This window comes from Myotis nattereri (genome assembly GCF_964212035.1).
Source record: "Myotis nattereri genome assembly, chromosome: 1".
Taxonomy (NCBI): Eukaryota; Metazoa; Chordata; class Mammalia; order Chiroptera; family Vespertilionidae; genus Myotis; species Myotis nattereri.
Window position 1 is genome coordinate 118,554,652 of NC_138075.1, and position 25,001 is coordinate 118,579,652.

Here is a 25,001-nt window from a genome sequence, read left to right on the forward strand (position 1 = left end):
CCTGTGGACTGAGGATTATGAAGCAGGTGCAGAAGCGTGGCTCAGAGTGTGCACCATTATTTTTATTCACCAGAGTGTAAAGGAAAGATAGGAAGATAATTGTTGTTGTTCTGTCTCCATTTTTTAATATGGAAGAGATTAAGCATATTTATATGCTGTGGGGATTAACCTTGATTGACTTTGTTTACAGAAGAGATTAGATAGTTTTGAGAAACTTTTGCATATGTGGTACAGAAATTGGCGAAATTAAACTTGTAAATTGTGAACTAACAAAGAAAAAGGGGAAGAATAGAAAGTGAGAGATTTTAGGTAAGTCAATTTTATACAAAATGATTCAGGATACTAGGAAAATAGTATAGTATCGTATTGGCAAAAAGAGTTAGGATGGGAATACTATCTGTGTGTGTGTGTGTGTGTGTGTGTGTGTGTGTTTATTGATTTTAGAGAGAGGAAGAGAGAGAGAGAGAGAGAGAGAGAGAGAGAGAGAGAGAGATCAATGTGAGATGGAAACATCCATTGGTTGCCCCCAGAACACACCCTAACTAGGGACCATACCCATAACCCGGGCATGTGCCCTGACTGTGAATTGAACTGGTGACCTTTTGGTGCACTGCTGACACTCAACCAAGTGAGCCACAGTGCCCAGAGCTTATTTCAAAATTTTTGATATAACACATATGTATAGTACTTCTAAAAGATGATGTCTTCCATTCTTTTTATTTTCTCTTTCCTACCTGAGTTCATAGTTTAAGATGCTGTGTCTATCTTCTCTTCCCTTCCTTTTTCAGAATTATCCCCCAGTTTGACTGTTAAATTACATATTGTATCTAAAGGCCTCATCCATAATTATTCCTCTTGTTGTTGACAAAATATTATTTGTTTTTTAGAATGTAAGTAATTATTATGTTTTTTTATAATGTAAGTAATTATTCTTTGCAGTCCTGAGAGGGTGGTATAATATTGCTAAAATGTTCAATTTTATACTTACTATTGCTTTTGACTTTTTGCCCTAATCTTGGTTTGACATACTAAGACCTTTTTTCTCCCTTTCAGTCAAATCTCACCTCATTCATTTTTTGACCCCACTGCTCTATAGCCATATCTCATTCAGAATTCACCAATGGCATCCTGACTATCAAAGATAATGACCTTTTGTCTACATTCTTTATCAGCTCTGTAGTAACTGACACTGTTAGGCATTTTACCATGACCATTTCTTTATATAAATTTTTAAAGCACCACATTTTCTTTGTTTTCCTTCTAGTTATCAGAATTATAATCATACTAGTACCATTCTTTGGCCTCCCTCTCTGTATTGGTAATTTATATTCTTCAGGTTCTATTATCCTCTTAGCTTCTCACTCCATGCTCTAATAGCTCTATTTTGAGATTTTTGTCTCTTCTATTGCTATCAATCGTAAACTGCCATTTAAATATTCTAAATTTTTATGCCCAGGAACAGCTTGCCAATTGTTGGTCCAATCATAATTAGCATTGAAAGCTGGATTCTTTATCTTGTCTCTCAAATCTTCATATTATTGTATGTAATGTAATGACTATAAAGACAGAGGTTTTAGGCAGAGGAGTTATCAACAACTACACGATTAATTATGGATGAAGCCTTTAGATACAATATATAATTTAACTGTCAAATTGGGGGATCATTCTGGAAAATGAAGGGAGGAGAAGATTTACATACTATCTTAAACTACAAACTCAGGTAGGAAAGAGAAAAAGTAAAAAGAATGGAAGACATCATCTTTTAGAAGTACTATACACCTGTATTATATTAAAATTTTTGAAATAAGCTCTGGGCACTGTGGCTCACTTGGTTGAGTGTCAGCAGTGCACCAAAAGGTCATCAGTTCAATTCACAGTCAGGGCACATGCACGGGTTATGGATATGATCCCTGGTCAGGATGGGTGCTGGAGCAACCGATGGATGTTTCCCTCTCACATTGATGTCTCTCTCTCTCTCTCTCTCTCTCTCTCTCTCTCTCTCTCTCTCTCTCTCATCAACAAAAAAACACCCATATTAAAAAAATGAAATAAGCAGAAGAGACTAAAAAAAAAAAAAGCAGAAGAGACCAATTATTGCCAATGTTCATTAGCTAAATGTAGGATGCAGAAAAGTAAGAAGTGTTCTATGAAAGCATATAATCTCTTAGACAATAGAACAATGGAAGAAAATGTAATCCTATATAATAAAGAGCTAATATGCAAATGGTTGTCATGCCCTCTTGCCCTCCTGCCCTCATGCCCTTGCGCCCTTGTGGCCTTGAGCCCTTGCATTGGGGCCAGGGGACCTGAGGCTGTACCCCCTGCCCCAGCACAAGGGGCTTGACAGGGGACCTGAGGCTGTGTCCCCTGCCCTGTGGGGTTTTACGGGGGTGGGGCCAGCTGGGTCTGGGTCACCCACAATTTTGAGGCATGCATGGCTGGGTGGAGACTTGACTCTGGGTCCCATGGAGCTCCCTAATCTGACAGGAGGGCGATTTTCATATACATTTTACTAATTTTCTTTCATCTATGACACTTCTATTATAGAGAAAGGGCAAATAGCAATATTAAAATATTTCCTCTAATTAATTCCCTTTTAATGTGCATGAATTTCGTGCACCAGGCCACTAGTTATTGTTATGTTTGTTTACAAGCAAAACTGAAAAAAAAAAAAAAAAAACCTAAAAAAAACTGCATGACTGCTAAGAGAATATTATTAAGCAGCAATGCCAACTCTATTATCTGTATCTGGCAATGGCAGAGAAATAAAATGTGAGGTGTCTTCTAACTCTTTGTCCCTGTCTGTCTCTCTATCACTGTCTATCTCTCTACAGAATCTAGAGCAATGGTGCTCAACCTTCCTAATGCCACGACCCTTTAATACAGTTCCTCATGTTGTGGTGACCCCCAACCATAAAATTATTTTTGTTGCTACTTCATAGCTGTAATTTTGCTACTGTTATGAATCATAATGTAAATATCTGATATACAGGATGTATTTAGGCGACCCCTGTGAAAGGGTCTTTCGACCTCCAAAGGGGTCGTGACCCACAGGTTGAGAACCGCTGATCTAGAGCATGTAAGATATGCTGGTGCAGGGTGGTTTACTGATCCCTCACCAGGGCTTCTAGAAAGGATCTGGTGAGAATCCCTCTCTCTATGCTACCTATCCCAGAAGATCTGTGACCTGCACTAAGAACATAAGTTACCATGAACTACTGTAGAAGAGTGACAAAATTTGCCTGGTAATTTGAATTCCCAAAGAATAGTTGGAGCAGATATTTGGGGAATTCACCAAAGTACAAAACTCTAATTTATGACTAGAGGCCCGGTGCATGAAATTCATGCATGGGTGTGGTCCCTAGGCCTGGCTAGCGATCAATGCCTGAGTGTCTGGTGTGGAAGGGCAGGTACCAGCTGACTTCTGGGCCCTGGGAAGCACCTGGGCCTGTGGGCTCCTGTGTGCCCCCCTCCGCCTGAATCATTGGGCTCCTGCCTGGCTCCCTTGCTGCCAATGCCCATCATGTTCCACACCACCCCCTGGTGGTCAGCACATGTCATAGTGAGCAGTCCAACTCCCAGTCGAACTCCCAGCTGAGGGAACAATTTGCATATTAAGCTTTTATTATATAGGACTAGTGGCCCGTTGCCCGAAGATTCGTGCAATAGGCCTTCCTTCCCCTGGCTGCCGGCACCGGTTTTCCTCTGGCACCCGGGACCCAGGCCTTTGGTCCAGCTGCAGCAGCGAGGATTGGCTTCTCTGCTCCGGCTGCTCCCAGTCCCTCCTTTTTTTTTTTTTTCCAGTTCCTCAAGTGGAGCCCAGGGTGGGCTGAAAGCCAATTAATCGCCATCTTTGTTGGGTTAATTTGCATAGTCACTCTGATTGGCTGGTGGTTGTAGCAGAGTGGCAGAGTGATGGAGTGATAGTTAATTTGCATGTTTCTCTTTTATTAGTGTAGATTCTTAGAGGAAAGAAATCTCCTACTACTAAACTTATTACTTGCAAATAACAGTGTGTCCTTTGGGAACAGTGCCTATTACTGGAAAAAGCTTCTTCCTCAAAAACATTTTGCTTCTAAGTCCTCACTCTCACAAAGCCCTCCATTATTTGGTCTCAGAGTCCCTCATCTCAACCCTCTCCCACCTGCAAGTAATGTAGGGTTTCTGGAGGTTAAGAGAGTATCTTCTATTTAAAAATAACCTTCTTTCACCTAGTTAACTGAAGTATAAACTTCAGTGCATCTTAAGATGTTCTCCCTCACCTTCATATTCAATTAATCTCTAAATATCTCTAGCAAGATCTCTAACATAGGTCTCTCTCCTCATTTCCATTCTCAGGACTATGCCCCGTTTCCATTCTCAGGACAGTGTCTCTTCGATGTCTGGAGACATAATGGAAAGGTTAGAGAGTGGTACCAGTGTCAAGGTTCAGAATAAACTATAAACCGCACGGACCCCATTTTACTGTAGTTATTTCCTGAATGCTGCAGGCAGCCTTCTACAGACATGCCTTTGAACACACTGTTTCCTCTCTCTGTAATGTTCTTTCCCTTTACTTCCTACCACATGCATCTTTCCAAGCTACATTAAATGTCACTGACTTTGTATTGGAATCCCCCAGGCAGATTTAGTTATGCTCTGCTTTGTCCTTTTATAATACTTCTGACTTTCTTCTGTTAGTGTACCTATCCTGTTCAACTATAATTGCTTTTTTTAAATAGATTGGACAGACCAAATAGGCTGTAAGCTAGAAGACACAGTTCATACCACTAATCTTCATGTCCCCAGAACACAGCCTTACATCTGATCTATAGCAGTCGCTCAATAAATATGTTTGAAAGTCTGTGTATGAGATGGAAGGCTGAAAATACTCCTGGTTCTTGTCATTAGAGAATAATTTATTTGTGTTCCTTCTCCAACAGAATACAGACAGAATTTGGTTTAAATTTCCAAAGTATATTTTAACAAGATAAAAGAATGTCTCTCTTTTGCCCTTTTAGGCTGAACTCTTGAACCCATAGCCAGCTTATTCAAATTAACGGAGTTGATGTGATTAGTGTTAGGAAAGATTTTATGTAATGGGATTTGGTTTACTGCACGAAAATTTGGATGAATAAGAGTCTCATGCAATATTTTAACATTTTAAATTATTGCTGACTCTATAGGGCAAAAAGGGTCATAGCCCTTAGTCCAATTTTAGGATGATGAATTGAGGATTTTTCCAAAACGGCAGAAGATAAAATACATTGCTTCAGATATAGTGTTGCAGATTGCATTTATATTTAAAGGGAGTAAATTCAGTGCCACAATAATTGATATTGTGCTAAAATAGAAGGCTGATGTCATTATAGTGATATTTGTTAAAACAAATTATAAATTAGTTACTAAATACCTACTCTGTGCTCCAAATTATGTCATATGGGGCAGATGCCAAAAACATGCTCCGCCTGGCAAGGTACTAATTTAATGTCAGGTTAGAATGTTAAGAGGAAAGAGAATAACTAGGAAGTACGTATCTTCTGGAAAAAAAGTAAAAGAAATCATTGCTAAGTAATTCAATAAGGTATCATGAATATTGGCCCATATATCAGTCTGGTGATTATAGCTGAGGGAACATCACGAACAAAGATTGTTAAAAATGTAAGTACCCCTAGCCCAGGGGTGGGCAACCTTTTTGTGAGTGCGTGCCAAAACCAGCAAAATCTTTGACTCGAAATTCTTCTGTGTGCCAACCCTAATTTTTTGAGAACATGTTATGTCTACTTGATATCTCTTAAGGTGTACATATGTGAAGAACCTTGAAGAAGTAATAAAATTCATTTGAGTGACAAAAACACAGTATATGATGATGAAAAATACATTTATTTTTTAATGTATACATGTACACTGATAGTCCGACAGAAAACTTTATGACTCCGTTTGATATTATCAGTGGGACTTTTGCTGCTGCATCACTGATGACAGAGATTTTACATCAGGTTTATATTTTGTGACCTTCAGAGATATGCACGAGCTACTACTTTCATCCGTCAGGCTACTCCTATTACGAGACTTAACAAAATTCATCACTGAGAACAAAGATTCACAAGCGTATGTGGATGAAAACATGGAGAGTAATGCTGTTGCAAAGTTTTTTAAACAGAAAAAATTTTCTGGAATGGCATTCCAAGTCCTCAATAGTTCGTTTTCGACCTTCTCTCTGGTACTCCTGTCTTTAATCGCCTTTTTTCAATGTTTTCCAAGTCAACTCTAAGGTCAATAAATTTCTGCTTCCAAATTGAGCTATTGTGAAATTCAATCAACTGCATTTCAAAGTCAGCCATGTCTATGGTCTTTAAGATAACTTGTTATGTAAAATTATTTATTTATCTAAGATGCACCTACACTGAATTTATCTGAAAAATAAAAAAGTCGACATTAAGGAAAAAATTGTAAATGGAAGATTGTAAGAGAGGGTTTCGCGTGCCAGCAAAAGTTACTGGTGTGCCATGTTTGGCACGCGTGCCAGGGGTTGCCCACCCCTGCCCTAGCTCATTCTTCACAGATCACTGGGAAGAGGAGTCCAACCAAAAGAAGATGGGCACATGTGCAGTAAAGTCAGGTTGATGTAGGGAAGGTGCCTGTTAGTAATTAACAGAGATCATTGACTAAAGAGTTTGGAACTATTACTAGCCTGTGAAAATTTGGGGGTACATAATTCCCCAAATAAAGAAGTTCTCTCTCTTAGCTCTTGCCTCTTGGCTCTTGTGTCTCTCCTGCATTCACCCATGTTCCCTCCATAGTATCCATGTGGCCCTGCAGACTCCCATGCAATGGACCGATGGACTGCAGTGGGGAGCACAAACGAAGCCAGCCTGATGCTGGATTGGACTGTGCAGACATGTTTAATCACAGCCCTGCTAAAGGCACATCTGGACTTCTTCCTTGGCAGGACCAAGGGAAATGGGAACTTGGAAACTCAGGGGTATAATTCCACAGAAATAGAGCTTTCTACAATATCTCATCCTCCTGTACAAGTATCAAAAAATTATTTTTCTCATGACATCCCAAGAAGCCCACTTCCACAGGCAACTGGTGAGGATAAGGAGAGCTCCCCACTGAGAATATAATGACCTTTTTTCAGAGCACCTAAATGCCAAGTAGAGGGATAGGGACTCTGTGAAATGCCATCAGAGACATTATAGATTCTAAGGCAGGAAAAAGACATGAAGAGAATAAAAAATTCAAAATATTTTGTCAGTTGTAAGATTTCATGAATTTGGCAGGAATTGGAAGCAAGATGGTGAATGGGGACAACATTATATTGGTTAAGTTTAGAGCAATTACACTGATTATATTGTTGATCTAGTTGTGGTATAACTTTTTCGTGAACAGTTTCTCAATCTTTTTTTATTGCCATAGTCTAGTTTAAGTCTAGTGTGGGAGTTATTTGGAACCCTAATTTAATTATAATCAGGCTAGATTTTTAACAACATGAAGTAGTGAAAAGATCAAATGACCACTGATTCTTGTCTCATTTAGGACACACAGCTGCAGGCCTGTAGCCAGGTCACTAGTTGTGAGGACAAAATACTAATTTTCCTTCTACCATTCTAAGTTCTCAGGCTGTATTAGTAATCAAATTATCCTAAAACAGATTAACAGGAAAACGTAACCAAATTTATTAAGTATGTACACACAAGGGTTCCATAAGAATGTGAGACCCTAGGACAGATAAGGAGTTAACTAAGGAGAAGGGATTGTTGTGGTTTGGGACTTCAAAGGGGAGGAAGACACTTCACACAGAGGTTGAAAAGCAAAAGCTTGGTTAACAATTGTTTTCTGGGCCATCTTTAACAATGGGACACTGAGGTCTTTGGTCAGATGGGTCTTGCTAGCTCCTCCCTGTCTATCACACACTAGTTTATATTACACTATGTTATCTATGATGGTAGTTCCCTCCCTGAGCAGGTACTCTATCTAAATCCTTTTAGGCAGTTAGGGAGATGAAAAAGTTTTTTCCCTGTGTATTTGTTTCTTAAAAATAACCAGCTTACAATGATCAATAGCCCAAAGGCATATTTTGGGATAGCAGGCCCTGCTTCCTCTCAATGTTCTCAGACTTTACTTCTAATTTGAAAATAAGAGCATTGACCTGGATGAGCTCTAAGACCTGTTTAAGTTGATTTTTCTGAAGAACAAAGTAGTTAATGGAAGCTTCCAAAATGTTCATCTTATCATTGAGCAGTTGAAGTAGTGAACATTTTGAACATTTTGAGTAAGCATTTTATTTATTCATTTATTTTTTTTCATAAACATAGTCTATTGCTTTATTTATTGAGGTATACTTTAATCAATTTCAACAATTTTTTATAGTTTTTATAGAAATTTGCATAATTTAATAATTTTTTCAATATCTTAGATATTTTTGATGCTATTATAAAATACCAGTTTTTATTTTACTTTCTAATTGTTTCTAGTATAGAGAAAAATAATTATTGTTTTGTATATTGAATTTATATTTTTTTCTTGAGTCAGATACAAAATTGCTTAATGGCCTACAGGACAAATTGTGTCATTTAGGATCATCTTTCAACCGGACCAAAATTGGTTATATTCTCTCTCAGACAAAAATCATACAAGTTACCATGTAACTTCACTGCCAGAAGCCAGTCCATCCTTGCATATGTTTCAAGGGACCTGGAGTATATAGCATACTGTTCTTAATATGTTTGCTCCCCTTAGCGCTATGTGTTTTAACCAAGGTCACCTCTCCGAGAAGCATTTTGTTTATTTACAGTTACAGTTAACATGAAATATTGTATTAGTTTGAGGTGTACAACATAGTGATTAGACACTTATGTACCTTATGAAGTGATCACCTTGATGATTCTAAGTACCCATCTGGCACCATATATAGTTATTACAATACTAGAGTCCTGGTGCATGAAATTCATGCATGAGTAGGGGCCCTAGGCCTGGCCAGTTATCAGGGCAGATCAGGTTCCTCACCTCCCAGCCTCCCGCCTCCTCCTTACCTTGCCACCTGCACACCGCCACTGCATGGTCCCCCCCCTCCCCCCTTCCCTCCTCCCCACCTCCCCATCTCCTCCTTTCTTCGATCCCTCAGCTGTGACTAGTCACCCGCCATGTTCCATGCTACCCCGTGGTGGTCAGCGTACGTCATAGCAAGTGATCGAACTCCAGGTCTCCCGGTCAAACTCCCGAGAGGACACTTTGCATATTAGCCATATATATATATATATATATATATATATATATATATATATATATGTAATTATTGACTATCTTCCCTATGCTTTCCTTTATATTCCTTTTACTATTTTTAAAGCTGGCAATTTTTTCTTCTTAATCTCTTTCATTTTTTAACCCATCCCCCAGCAGGAGTTACTTAGCACACATTTTAATGCATAGGAGCAAAAATACATGTTTGACACTTACAGTATGGGAGAGTATTTCATCCTCATATAAAATAGGCAGTAGCTGCATGATGATTACACTATATAACAATTACCTTTCCCAAGAATGTGTTAAAATATAGAAGAAAGTAGCAGAAAATTAACCCTTGAAAATGAACACAATGTGCAGACTATATAATTTAAATGTTTTAAATAAGCTACTTATTTGCATAATGGTATTTTGGAAAGATATATCTTAAAATAGCAATACTATTCATTGACTTGAAATTAAAACAAAAATAACAAGTATAAATTCGTCTGGAAAGGATGTCATGTTCCTGTATAATTAGATCTATTAATAAACGTGGGCTATCACTTATTAAGCTAAATTTGGCACTGATATATATTTCAAGGTAATGGACCTATATTTTCTATTTAACCATTTTCTATTTATATTTTGCAAGTGTTTATTTACTGTCATCAGTTCGCTAACCTCTATAATGAATATACAGTGGTATAAGACAGATCTTTTGAAATAAGTAACTCTTTAGTGTCACTTGTCTAAATTGAAGTTTAAACATGATCACTAGGGAGTGAGTTGTAGGAAACATTGTATGACATGTATGAGAACACCTAGAGAAACACTACAGATAAGGATTTCTAATGTTATAAAACTAAAGAAATGTATAGACAGCATCCAAAGACATGGTAGAGAATTTTTGATAATTTGTTTCCATAGACCAAAAAAGCATTTGATTTAACCATCATTTAATTTTTTAAACCAGTGAAATGATGCTTATCATGAAGTTCAGTTATTTGAAAAAATTAAAAAGAAAAGACTATTTTATTCCTTCAAGTATTTTCCTTTAGTCCACAAATATTTAAAAGACCCAGGAAATTATTTCTGAGCATCTGATCTAAGTAGCACTGTCCTGTCATTATCTCAGATGTTTGGTAAAAATGCAGATTCCTGAGTTTTTATGCATACATAACACCAGGTTTGTGTGTATTCCTCTGAGTCTGTATTTTAAACAAGTTCCTGGGAGTTTATTATGTATACGGAATGTAAGAACTACTCTTCTAAACATACTCTGCATTTTTATCCTACTGTTGGAAATGTTTACATGTCATTTGATGCTGGGTATTGAAGAGTGGAATCCTAAATTTGAAGGCTGAAGAACAGGACTCTATTTGGGTATTCATAAAGAAATTGAAATAACCACTTGTTTTATTTTCCATAAGTAGCTTTCTATCTTTCAATTTCTGTTTGAAATTGAGAAGAATAATAAAAAGGCCCTTTTCTATTATTGAAATCTGTGAGTGTTCTATAAATTTGTGTCACATAAAACAAAGTTTAACATAGTGAAAACTTTTTTATTATTATGTTTTTATAGATTTCAGAGTTGAAGGGAGAAGGAGAGAGAAATAGAAACATCAATGATGAGACAGAATCATTGATTGGCTGCCTCCTGCATGCCCCCTGTGGGGGACTGAGCCTATAATCTGGTCATGTGCTCTGACCAGAATTGAACCATGACCTCCTGGTTCATAGGTCAATGCTCAACCACTGAGCATATGGGCTGGGGGAAACTTTTTATTTTCAGGACACGAATTTTTTCCAGAAGGATTTTTTTTCCCTTAAATTGAACTTATAATCATTTTATGTCTTTCATAAAATCAGTTTATTATCAAATTCTGTAGGATTCATTATACTTTTAAAGTTAAAAAATAAGAATTCCAAATATGCTGCATTCAAGTGTAAGCAACCACAGCCTCTACTAATAATACTGCTGTTTAGATTGAGATTACCATCAGGACATTCTTGAGATTACTACTGTTCTTTACCTGTAGGTATATATAGCCTTTTCACTTGCCTTTAATTAAGATAACTCTTTCTCCCTCACTCCCAACTATATTATAAACTAAAATACTGCATTCACAAATGGTGATGATCTTCAATTTGAAGGTAGCAAATGATGGTAATCTCCTTGATGACAGGAAACATTTATCTAAGTTTGTCTTGACATGAAGTACAAGTTTTTACATATGATGGGTTTCCAGTGATATGTGAACCAATGGGTGATCATCAAGTTTTATTGGCTTGTGGGACACTGAAATAGGAGAAAATTATTTATCTTGGTCAGCTTCATGAGAACTACATCTCTTTTGAATCAGAATTTTATATTTAGGCATCAATGATTTATTGACTTCTTCAGTGGCTTAATTCAATGATCATCTTTTGATCATATTGGTATAGTAATCTATAAATATTGAAAACTAAATGGTGTGCAATTCATGATATTTAAATCTTCTCATTCTTTAGCTTCCAGAGGGCTTATAAAATTGATAGAAAAATGACAGTGTCTGCACTTCAAATTCCTTTTTCCTTACCAATAGTCTTCATTTGCACTAACTAGTATTTGGACAACATCCTTTATTATATTAAAATTTGCATTTCAGAAAGGAAAGGACTCCTTAAATTTTAACAATCAAATTTTATTATGTGGTTTTGTAATGATGGTGATTTTCTGAGTTACCAGTTTTTTTCACTACCCTGTTCCCCCTTGACACATTAAAAATGTATTGATGACTTTTAAATAAATTCCAAAGTTTTTGTCCAGCAAAATTTTTAAACCCTTGGGGATTCTAAGAGTGGTAAGCTTGATAAATTCTACTCTGGTAAAATCTAATAAGAATTGCTTTTATAATGAGAATGATTCATGGGAAGATGGTATACTTATCTTTTTATGTATCTTGTCTCTCTTCCTGACTCAACAGCTCCCCCTACGGTTCGTATTGTGCACTCAGGGTTGGCCTGTAATATTGAGGAGGAGCGTTACTCTGAAAGAGTCTACACTATTCGTGAAGGAGAAACCCTAGAATTGACCTGTTTGGTCACTGGACACCCACGTCCACAGGTGAGTCCTGAACCGTGATATTTAGGAAAACTATTTAAGTTTGTGTGTGTGTTAGATTCAAGCATGGGGGTGTAATATGCTGATTGCTGAACCTTCAAGCTTGAGGTATTCATGTGGATTAAATAAAAAATTGAAATTTTTGTTTTTCCATTGTGAAAAATTTGGAAGACACTTTTAAGGAAGCTATTTAAAACAAAACTACAAAATTATCTCAGTAATATAACTGAGTAATATAATTGATATGGCGATTAGTTTATGTTAGAATGTGGAACATGATTTCATGATGATATAATTGCTGCTGAGGAAGCACTTGTTCTAAAACCTGTGATGTATGAGGTCATGTTTACTGTCCTTAGTTGTTATATTCATAGAAACCTTGGAAAACAAGTGCTGGTAGGTGCTTTATGCATTCAGATTTTCAGAGTCATCACCTACAGCTTTTGTAAGCTATTTAATAGCAGGAACAGATACTGGGACTTTCAAAGGGCACTACAGTTAGAAACAATGAGCAAAGGAAAGCCTTTTAGGAGTGAGAGACAGGGTTAGCTATAAGATAACATAGTAGGTTATGCATCTTTAATGTAAAAATTTACCTCGGATACAGAATATTCAGGATGTTTTACTCATTAATTGCCAATTTTTATTGTGATATATTTAACCTGACTAGTACAAAATGTACATTGGTAATCAACACAAACACTATGATATAACGTCTTATTTGGTAGAAAAAGTTACATGTTTTAAGTTTATGTGTTACAGAGAAAAAACCCCAGCTAATACAAGTATATAGGGGAAAGTAAAGAGCAATGTGAAAGGGAGGATAAATGGTGATGGAAGGAGATTTGAACTTGGGGTGATGGACATAGATACAATATGTTGTATCCCAACACAGATGATGTATTGTAGAATTGCAACTCTGAAAACTATAGTTTTATTGACCACTGTTACTCCAAATAAATTCAATTAAAAAAGAGCAATGTGGAGATTTCATGACCCATCATTTTAAGCTTGTCTTTTGCTCCTGCCTTCCTTAATGCTTAATTCTCAAGGATGTTATGATGCTATCATTTTGACCCTGAAGAAAAAATAAAAATTAGCATATGAACTTCTAAGAATGAATAGATTGATAGAGATAACTATACTTAAAACTAAAATGGTAAAATATGTCTTGTAAAACTCATATTGTTAATAATATGGAAAACCATAAAAGTAATCCTATATAATAAAGAGGTGATATGCAAATTGACCATCACTCCAACACAAGATGGCCACCCCCATGTGGACACAAGATGGCCGGCAGTTGTGGGCAATCAGGCCAGCAGGGGAGGGCAGTTGGGAAGGACTAGGCCTGCAAGGGAGGGTAGTTAGGGGTGACCAGGCCAGCAGGGAGGACAGTTGGGGGCGATCAGGCCAGCAAGGGAGCAGTTAGGTGTTGATCAGGCTACCAGGGGAGTGGTTAGTGGGTGATCAGGCTGGCAGGGGAGTGGTTAGGAGGTGATCAGGCTGGCAGGCAGGTGAGCGGTTGGGAGCCAGCAGTCCTGGATTGTGAGAGGGATGTCCGACTACCTGGTGGGATAGGGCCTAAACCCACAGTTGGACATCCCTTGAGGGGTCCCAGATCGAAGAGGGTGCAGGCTGGGCTGAGGGACAAAACCCCCACGCACGAATTTTGTGCACCGAGCCTCTAGTCTGGGAAATAACAAAAAATATTAAAAATATTGTAACTCATTATGGCTAAAATTGAAATTTACTATTAACTGAAAATTGATTAAAGAATGAAATTGACTTAATAAAATTGATTTCTACAAATTTGACCCATTATAATCAGACTTGGTAGAAAAAAATTGCCAACCTGGACACATAAGGACTGAAGTGATAATTGCTAAAACTTGATATAGACAAAGAACTGATATGTAAAGCATTCTTATTTTTAAATGAATAGAGAAAACAATGGAAGCCAGTGAAAAGTTTTTATTAAAATTTAGGGAGCAGAGTGAAGGAGGTCAATTGGGAAAAAAAGGAGCATCTATAATACTTTCAACAATAGAGTTAAATTTTAAAAATAATAAAAATACATCCTTTCACTAAAAACAAATTCATAATATGTATAAGCATTTAAGACATAAATTTGTATTTCTCAATGAAGCTTTTCTACATGTTTTTGTTTGAACATTTTATAACTTAATATGAGCAAAGTTCATGAAATTTCTCAATAAAATTGGTAGCATTATTTGTGTAAAATAATTCATTTATATACATATTTCAAATGTAACATATCAAATATTATACATTAAAAAAACCACCAGCCTTACTCACATATTTATTGAGTATTCTATATTGTAAGTGGTAATGTTGCATTATACAAAGTAGATCTGCCCAATGTCCAGAAAAGATATATTTATTAAATATAGCTACTTGCATGATTATTCTTTTAATATTCTTAATATTCTTATAGTTTTATACATTAGAGTATGAAAAAAATGATATTCAAAATAGCAATAAATGAACTGATGCAAATTTAAAAAGCAAACAAAAACATAGAATTAACTAAAGAATATTATCTCAAAGAAAATTTAGTGTACTTATAATTTGATTATAATTTTTGTGCTTATATACATAGAACAAAAATTTTAGAATAAAAAATTTGGGATTAAAATCAGCTTCTCTTGCAACTTATGGCAAGAGAAGATTCATTATGCTCCATTATTCCTTATGCTCCATTATTCACTGAAATTCTGTACCTTCTAAACTCCAAATTTTACATAAAATGCAACTTCTTATCTGTTTTTAAGTCATCCCAGCTGTTCTGCTCTTTCTATCTCCATCCTTATCTTCCCTTAATATTAGAAATTTGTTATTTTATTCATACAGCTTCCCTTTCATGATGAAGTGCATTCTTTGATCTCTAGCCAACCCAAAATAAGTTCTGATGCAAAGGACGAATGTTGCCTTATTTTTCCTAAGCAATTCCATTTTTGGAAACATTTCATTGTGCTCTGATCTTAACAAAAATTTATTGTTTCAGTATTACCATTTCTGCATTCCTAGAAGTAATTCATGTGTTTGCAGGTGAATCCATTTCAGCTCACATATCTGGTTTGAAAAATTAACGGGGCCTCTTCTTTGTCAACAAACTGTAGAAGGAAGGCTGACAGAACAGCTGGGCCTTGGCAGCCTGGCCAAACACTGAAGGGCATGCTGCTGGCAGCTGGTCCTGAGGATGATTCTCCTTGGCTGATATTGTGAGGCTGGAATGGTTTTCTTGCTGCTTTGTCTAATCTGGATACGATAAGAGTTGGAAATGCAGTAGAAGGGAGAATTTCCTCATTCATTCTCCTGGAGAGTTCTCAGTCTGTTGCCTATTCCTATGGCAATGAGAGTCACAATGATTTCCATTTTCAGAGATATCCAAAGACAGCATTCCCCCCGCCCCCAATTTTGAAAATTTTCTTTAAAAACGTATTAGTTGGCAATGTGTATGATCTTGGAATGTTGATGAATCCAAGGGAAATACTATAAGGTCGATGCAGTAGTTAAGAGCGTGATTGGTACCGGCCGGACTGCCTGGGTCGTGGACCTTGGGGAAGTCCCTAAACTTCTCTGCTCTCTGCTCCTCAGTTTTCTTATCTACATAACAGAGATGATGGGGTGATGGGATTAATAATGCCTTTATCATAGATTCTTTTTGAGAGTTAAATATGTATTCTAACTATATATGTACAGACATTGCTATGTATATATATTTAGCACATAAGCAATATATTGTCACATAATAAAACATATGTTGGCTTTTTATTATTATTATTTTTTAAATATATTTTTTATTGATTAAGATATTACATATGTGTCCTTATCCCCACATTGCCCCCTACCCCCCACCCCTCTGCTCATGCCCTCACCTTCCCCATTGTCCGTGTCCATTGGTTAGGCCTATATGCTTGCATATAAGTCCTTTGGTTGATCTTTCCCCTTCCCCCTACCCTCCCCTACCTTCCCTCCAAGGCCCGACAGTCCAATCAATGCCTCTCTATCTCTGGATCAGTCCTTGTTCATCAGTTTATGTTGTTCATTATATTCCACAAATGAGTGAGATCATGTGGTATTTATCCGCTCTCCAGTTCCATCCATGCTGTGGCAAATGGTAAGAATTCCTTTTTCTTCTTCCTCTTCTTAAAGAATACCTTTCAGCATTTCATATAATACTGGTTTGGTGGTGATGAACTCCTTTAGCTTTTTCTTATCTGTGAAGCTCTTTATCTGACCTTCCATTCTGAATGATAGCTTTGCTGGATAAAGTAATCTTGGTTGTAGGTTCTTGCTATTCATCACTTTGAATATTTCTTGCCACTCTCTTCTGGCCTGCATGGTTTCTGTTGAGAAATCAGCTGACAGTAGTATGGGTATGCCCTTGTAGGTAACTGACTGTCTTTCTCTTGCTGCTTTTAAGATTCTCTCTTTGTCCTTTGCTCTTGGCATTTTAATTATGATGTGTCTTGGTGTGGTCCTCTTTGGGTTCCCTTTGTTTGGGGTTCTCTCCGCTTCCTGGACTTGTAAGTCTATTTGTTTGACCAGATAGGGGAAGTTTTCTGTCATTATTTCTTCAGATAGGTTTTCAATATCTTGCCCTCTCTCTTCTTCTTGTACCCCTATAATTCTGATGTTGGTAGGTTTGAAGTTGTCCCAGAGGCTCCTTACACTATCTTCATATTTTTGCAATCTTTTTTCGTTTTTCTTTTTCGGTTGGGTATTTTTTGTTTCTTCGTATTTCAAATCTTTGACTTGATTCTTGGGATCCTCTTGTCTGCTGTTGGATCTCTGTATATTATTCTTTATTTCAGTCAGTGTATGCTTAATTTCTAGTTGGTCGTTTTTCATATCCTCCAGGGTCTCACTAAATTTATCCGCAGTTTCCATAAAATTCTTGAAAAACCTTATAAACGTGGTTTTGAACTCTATATTCAGTCCTTTGCTTTCCTCCATTTCTGTCATTTGTGACCTGTTTCTTTGTCTCCGCATTTTTTATGCTTCCCTGTGTCGGTAGAGTGGTTTTGTGTGCTAGGTGTCCTGTAGGGCCCAGTGGCTCAGCCTCCCCAGTTACCTGAGGTGGACACTCTTGGTGCACCCCCTTGTGTGCTTTGTGCACAGTCTTGTTGTAGTTATGCCTTGATTGTTGTAGGATCACTGGGAGGAATTGACCTCCAGGCCAATTGGCAGTGAGAATCAGCTGTGTCTGCAGTGGGAAAACTTCTGTGCTGAAGACACCCTTCTGGGGCAAGACTTGCTTCAGTGGGTCTTTGGTGCTCACTGAATCTGCGCCCTGAATGTGTCCCTTATGGATCTGAGGAGTTATAATCTGGATGGTCCCCCTCTCACCACTTGGTACACTTGCTCTTGGATCTAAGGAGGTATTAATTTAGCCTCTGCCTGAGGTTACCCAGCAGGAGCTACAAAGAGAACTGCAGATTCCCCTTCCTTTTTTGGAGTTTGGAGGTGCCCTGATGAGGCCCAGCTGTGAAGCAATGCAAGCTGCTGTGGGGCCTTGGGCCTTCTCTTGGAAGTTCTGGGTCTGTCTGGCCCAGCTGCAATTTGTTAGGTAATTTTCAGGTTGCAAAGGGCCAGGACATTCATATGCAAAAGCCTCTGCTGCAGCCTGGGTGGGGTGGGGTCTCAGGGAATCAAAGGGCGGAGCAAGCAGCTATGGCTGGTCCTCAGCCCTGCCCTAAGGGGCTGCGCATCTCAGTGTCCCAATAATTGCTGCAAGCACCTCTGAGGGAAAGCCGCCCTCAAGTTCAGAGTTCTGCCTGCTGCCAGACAGTCCAGTTTCTCCCCGTATGAGTCCTGGGTCCCCAGAGACTTCCCAGAACCGGAGTTCAGAGCAGTCGGGAGGTTGTGACTCCCTCCTTATTCAAAAAGACAGCCGTGTCCTTAGGTACCAGCCCCTTTCCGCGCACGCGCTCGAGCCTCGGTACCTTTGCACTTTACTTCCATAGCTCCTCTGAGTCTCAGTGTGCTTTTCCCTTTTCTTCTAGTTGTATAATTTACACTCAGCCAGCCTTCCTGTAGTTCTGGATGATGTCCATTTTGTCTTTTTGTTGTATTTTTGAAGTTGTTGTGGGAGGAAGCAATTTTCCGGTGTTTACCTATGCCGCCATCTTATTTTCTCCGCTTTTTATTATTTTAAAGTAATTTATGATTAGGCTCTAAGTCTTAGAATTGAACATAGGTATTAAAATAAGATTTAAAAAATGTTTCTTAACATTCTTATAGTCTACTTTAAATTAGATTAATTTAAATACATTTTAATATTTTGTGTTTTAATGCTCTGGAAAACCTTTATATTTCTGTTTATTAGCTTTTTTTAGCTTGCAAGGACTAGAACTATGTTCAGATTACCTTGTTTAATGAGGGTATATTATAAAGTTGTATGGAGGTTTAAGAAAGAAAGGAGGAATTTGCCAGTAAATCTACCAATCTAATATTACCTCTAGACTTCCATAATTTCAGGATTCATCTACTCACTTCCTTTTCATTTCCTTCCTTCCTTCCTTCCTTCCTTCCTTCCTTCCTTCCTTCCTTCTTTCCTTCTTGCCTTCCTCTCTCTCTCTCTCTCTCTCTCTCTCTCTCTCTCTCTCTCTCTTAATATTATCATATCAATAATAAGTTAATTATGGGTATAGTAAAGGATTTTAACAATAGGATGTTTAACATGAATGTTCCTCTCACTATCCCACCCATTTCCAGTGATAAATATTAAATAGTTTGGTATATACCTTCCCAACCTATTCAGTGCATCTGCATAAATATAATTATATATGTTCTTTCATTTTTTAAATTAGATAATGAAAAGTATTATTCCATGAGTAGAATTTTTCGGTTGTCTATGTGTTCAAAGGAGCAAGTATAGATCCAGCCTACTTATTTTCAGTGTGTGCTGCCTTGGAAAGAACTTGTTAACAATGAAAATTCTCAGGCCCATCACATCAGAAACTCCTACTTTGGGGCCAGCAATAGGCTTGTGTCTTAGCAGGCCTCTAGGTAATTCTGATGTCCACTAAAGTTTAAGAACCATTGACTTAGTGCATTACCTTCAAAAAGGCTGAATTGTACTTTGTAAGGGTACATTACATTATACTGTGTGGGTGCATTACACATTGTAATTATGGCCATTTTATTCAACATTAAACTACTTACCTATTTTCACTATCACGAGCAATAATCGAATGGACACTTCTATGATGTATATGTTTGCCTACATCTTTGTTACATGTATGCCAACATTTCTACAGGATACTTTTCCTTTGTTAAAATGGAATTATTTGGCCAAACTTGAAAGCGAATTTTAGTTACTTCCTCACCATTAATGAATTATTTAAAAATTTGCCAATTTGATGTGTGAAAGTAAATTACACTCTATGAAGTTTAAATTTGCATTTTCTTAATCACTAGTCAGTTTGAACATTTTCCTACACAGGTCCGAATATATCAATCATTTGTACATCTTCTTTGTCTATTGATAGTTCTTATCTACTTCTATTTTCTTACCAGTTTGCCTCCTGTCTTCTTGTAAGCCTGTGGGGACTTCTTATATACTACATCATTAAGTTTAATATCTGATACATATGCTGTAAATTTCACCTTCCAGTGTGTTGTCTTTTAATATTGTGTATGTTATTTTTATTCAGAGGTTTTTGTTTTTAAAAGATGAACTATTTTATCTTTTTATTTTGGGCCCTGAAATTTTGTAACTACTTTTGCAAGTTTCTTCATGTTAATACATCTTACACTGTGTGTGTTTTTTAACAGCTCATACTTATTTATATATTTGATGACTGAATCATCAGGAAATAGTTTTTTCCATAGTATGAAATATGAGTGTTCTCTCTTTTCTTGGTCTCTCACTCTGCCCTAATCCATACAGGAGAGTCAACATTATACCCAACAGCCTTAAAATGCTATTTTCTCTTCCTTTTTTAAAAACTGAGTTATACTTGACATATAATATTACATTAGTTTCAGTGTACAACATAATGATTCTACATTTTTTCTTGCAATAATAAATTTAAAAACATTTTTACACTGTGTAATGTTTAAGATTAAACATGAAAACTTCCAAAAGATGTTAAAAATGCTATTGCTATCATTTAAAAAGTTGCATCATTCTATTTTAATACTCTAATTATCCTTTTTTTTTGCCATGACATGGTATTTCAATTTCCAAACTTTTACAATAGTTTGATGTATAAGAAAGCAAGTCTCTTCTTCATCACTGTTTTTCAATATTTCCTTGATTGGCCTCTAACAGTTTTCTCTTCTCTATGAATTTGAAAATGATATTTTCATATCTCCCACCCAAATAAATGTTGGGATTTTTTTTAAAAAAAATATTTTTGTATTGATTTTAGAGAGGAAAGGAGAGGGAGAGAGAGATAGAAACATCAGTGATGAGAGAGAATCATTGATTGGCTGCCCTTGCAGGCCTCCCACCGGGGATTGAACCCACAATGTTGAACCATGACCTCCTCCTTCATAGGTTGATGCTCAACCATGAGCCATGCTTGCTGGTCATTGTTGGGATTATAATTATATTGCATCGTTCTTGCAGTGAGACCATGTGGTAGAAAGCATGACAAACTTTACTACAAAGAACCTCTCAGTAGGATACTGAATATTTTAGACTTCTCAGGCATAACAACAGTTTATTGTAATCAATATAATGTGAGGATCTTTTAATTTGTTTTAATAAGAAACATGGGTATGCATATCTGGAAGGCTGGAAGATATTGACCTTTCATTTTAAAAAATAAAACAAAGGAAACAATTGACCCCCTCCTCCCCATTCCTGCCACCTCAACAATAAAGATAAATTTTAAAAACAACCTACAGCACTGACTATAAGGACTTCCATATTCAGACCAAAACAAATTTGACTTGAAAAACTAAAAAGAAAAATGTCCATCAATTGAAACAGCTCTACTTTCATGAGTTCTGGATAAGATTTTATCTGAGTAATATTTTATCACTAAAATATTTTTGAAAACCACTCATTAAAAATATTTACATATGTCCAAAGACTAATATAAGAAGCATTAAAACTGTCTACTAGGTTATTACAATTCATCCCTAGGGAGTTTTTGCTTTGTGGATAAAAACAAAACAAAACAAAAATAAATAGGTCAAGACCATTTTTCAATTTTATAAAGGATCACATTCAGTCATTTGTTTGCTATATAAATACATTCTTGATGTTAACACTGTTGCAGTGTTATTGATGTTTTTATTCTTATTTTCTATGTAGATTCTAAAGTGATAATCTTAAAATGAAATTCTTAGCAAATCTTGGTAACAGGTTCTTCAGTTTGAAATGATTGCTGGTACCTGTGTGTTGTCTTTTGCAAACATTTTCTATATTTTGGTTCATATTTCCATATTTTTTCTAATTCAGCTATTAAATTTCTTAAAATAATGTTACTGCTTGCACATGGAAAACATACATTAGATTTTGAATTCATGTCCAATTAAGTGGGCAGAATTTAGATCTGCTATCTAATCAGAGATCATATATTTATTCCTTCATATGGGTTAAATAATTTATTTTTTAATCTGTCTGATACATTAAGTAAGAGGCTTTTCAACTAAAAAAAACTAATATTTTTTTTCAATGAATCCTTGGAAAGGATATGTGAAAGGGTTTTAACCAAGCATTACAAATTTTATTAGTCACAAATTCTATATCCATAGCTACCTTTACAATCTCTTTCATGCACATACACATACACATCTTTTTTCATTCCCTGGCAATATACAATTTTATTAAGTTCACTAGAGGCCTGGTGCACAAAAATTTGTGCACTTGGGGGGTCCCTCAGCCTGGCCTGTGCCCTCTCACAGTCTGGGACCCCTCAGGGGATGACTACTTGCTGGCTTAGGCCCATTCCCCGGGGGATTGGGCCTAAGCTGGCAGTCAGACATCCCTCTGGCAGGCCAGGAGCCCTCGGGGGATATCCACTTGCCTGCGGGGAGCAGGCCTAAGCTGCAGTTAGACATCCTTAGCACTGCTGAGGAGGTGGGAGAGGCTACCCCACCATTGCTGTACTGGCAGCCATCAGCTTGGCTTGTGGCTGAGCAGAGCTCCCCTGTGGGAGTGCACTGACCACCAGAGCACATTGTCCCCGTTGGGGTGCCTGGCCAGCCTGGGTGAGGGGCTGCTGGCTGTTTGCAGGGTGGCCACAGCCCCTTCAGGGTGGGGGTCCCCCCTGCGGTATCTGGCCAGCCTGGGTGAGGGGCTGATGGCTGTTTGAAGGCTGGCCATGGCCCCCAGTGACCCAAGCTCCCAGCGAGGCTGCCTGGAAGCAGGTATCTAGGATTTATTTATCTTCTATAATTGAAACTTTGTTGCCTTGAGTGGAGGCCACAGCCGGCCAGGGCAGGCAGGAAGCTTGGCTTCCTCCATCGCCGGGGCAACCAAGCCTCCTGCTTGCTCCAGCTTCGTGGCTGCCGGCCGCCATCTTGGTTGGTTAATTTGCATATACTCGCTCTGATTGGCTGGTGGGCATGGCTTGGGGCGTAGTGGTGGTGTGGTCAATTTGCATGTTTCTCTTTTATTAGATTAGAATTTTACATGGGTAAATATATTCACCACAGCTTATTTAAGCAGAAGCTCATTTGACATGAAAAACTGGAAAAATAAAGTGCATCAATCAAAACAGTTCCACATTTAAATAGTTTTGTTTTCACTGAATTTTATATATCATATAGGAAGCTTTTTTTGGTTCAAAACTTTAATATACTTTCAAATTGCTGCTTTTTACTCCCAGTCCATCAGCATACCCAAAGATTTTTTTTTTAATGTAATGAAAATCCTCATAAATTTAGAGAGTCATTTTTGCTCCTTGGAAGATCTGAATTAATTTATAGCTTTCTCAGAATTTATCTTTTATTTAATTCCATGGAAAGTCATATATTTAGAAAAAACATTTAATACCCACATCAGTCACTTGCTCAAAAAATATTAATGTACTGAATGAGATAATACAAGTAGATAATTTAGTAGAGTGCCTAGCAAAAAGTAATTGCTGAGTACATCATCATTATATTTGTGATTGAATTGTTGATAAATAATAATAATATATTTTATCAAATTAATAGATGTAAGCTATTATTTTCATCACTACACAATTGCAGGTAACTCAATACAGTAGGTAGAGTATTCCTGTCTCTCCCATTGAAGTCGGTCTTGGTCATATGCCTGGCTTTAGCTAATGGGTTTTGAGCTAGCTCAAACAAGTATGAGTCTGGATTTTGACAGTAGGGGGAATTTGAGGTGGAAGCACTTTTCCATGACTTGGGTTTGATTATCTGGAAGAATGCCTGGAGGCAGCCCTAGTATATTGTTATGATGGCTCTCTGAAATTTAGACACCTACCATGATGTCTTGCAGTAAATTAGAGATATTGGAACTATCTTTGCAAAATAATAAAGAAGGTCTCAGAAGACACTAAGGGGTGGGAATGTTAGCATCGATTTATTAGATCAGACTTCTTTTTAAAGATTTCCCAGGACAATCCTGTAAATGCACTGGTCAGACGGACACTGGCATCTTTGAGAAGCTCAGGGGTGCATGTCCTCTGTGTACTGGGGTTGAAGTCGAGGATGCTGCCATGAACTGGGATCTCTAAACTCAACAGGTTGGTAGGATTCTGAAAAGGCAGGGATTGGGTGGGGACACTTCATCAGCAGATACAGTGTAGATATAAATAGTGTAATGAGCAGCAATGCCAGAATAACAACCAGGTTGCTTTTATGTATAGGGCTATGTGGTAATGAATAATAGATTATTGTGTCTTTAGGGATAAAAAATAGGAGTAACTGTCTAGAGTGGTACTTGACTACTAAAAATGACACCTGGTGAAGAGGTTGACATTTTATTCTGTAATACAAAATCATAATCATTCATCCAGTTTAAAAATCTAAACTAGTCCACAGAGCCAACGCTCACTGTTTGAAAGAGAAGCCAGGTTTCTTTGAGGAAAGACCTAGTAATATTATTAGAAGCTTACACAAAAAATACAATCTGAATCTTTTTCCAAAGGGATTTGTGGCCATTTGTCACAGTAATTTGCAATGGAGAAAGAGACATACCAAGATTTTTTGAGGGTCATTGAAGGTACTGAGTCTGAGATGGCACTGAAATCAATGGACTTGTAATGCTAACACCGAGTTGGGGATAATGGATGTCAGGTGACAAATGGAGCCCTGGCCCAGATGAGTGGGCCATGGTTATTTCTCCAGACTCCCAAGTAAATAATTGGAATGGATATATTTGCAGCTGGCAGGATCCTCACATTGATTACCTGACTTGTGATGTCAGTCAGAGTCTTTATGATAGGAAGGACCCAGTGGAATCCTATTAAATGGTTCCTCTCAATTCAAATATTATACCAGAGGTAATACTGAATTCCAGGAGAAATTTTGAGATTAGGTAATACCATTAAAAACTTGACAATGAAGAAGTAGTAGTCTCCATTATGTCTCTCTCTCTCTCTCTCTCTCTCTCTCTTTTCACAAAAAGCCAGGTGGATTATGGCAGATGATGATAGACTATGGAAAATAATCTAGCCAGATTGTTGTTGCTGGGCCAGATGTGGTGTCTTCACTGTAACAAATCAACACACTTCTGACACTAATT

At 37.3% G+C, this 25,001-nt stretch overlaps 1 protein-coding gene across 1 annotated transcript in view; it reads left to right on the forward strand.

Moving 5' to 3' along the window:
• The window catches only part of MDGA2 (MAM domain containing glycosylphosphatidylinositol anchor 2), a 944,924-nt gene that overhangs the window by 400,743 nt on the left and 519,180 nt on the right, over positions 1-25,001 (forward strand). Inside the window, exon 2 of the mRNA XM_081087224.1 lies at positions 12,177-12,316. Within this exon, the coding sequence (XP_080943350.1) occupies positions 12,177-12,316 (140 nt within the window). The remainder of the gene's footprint in view (positions 1-12,176; positions 12,317-25,001) is intronic.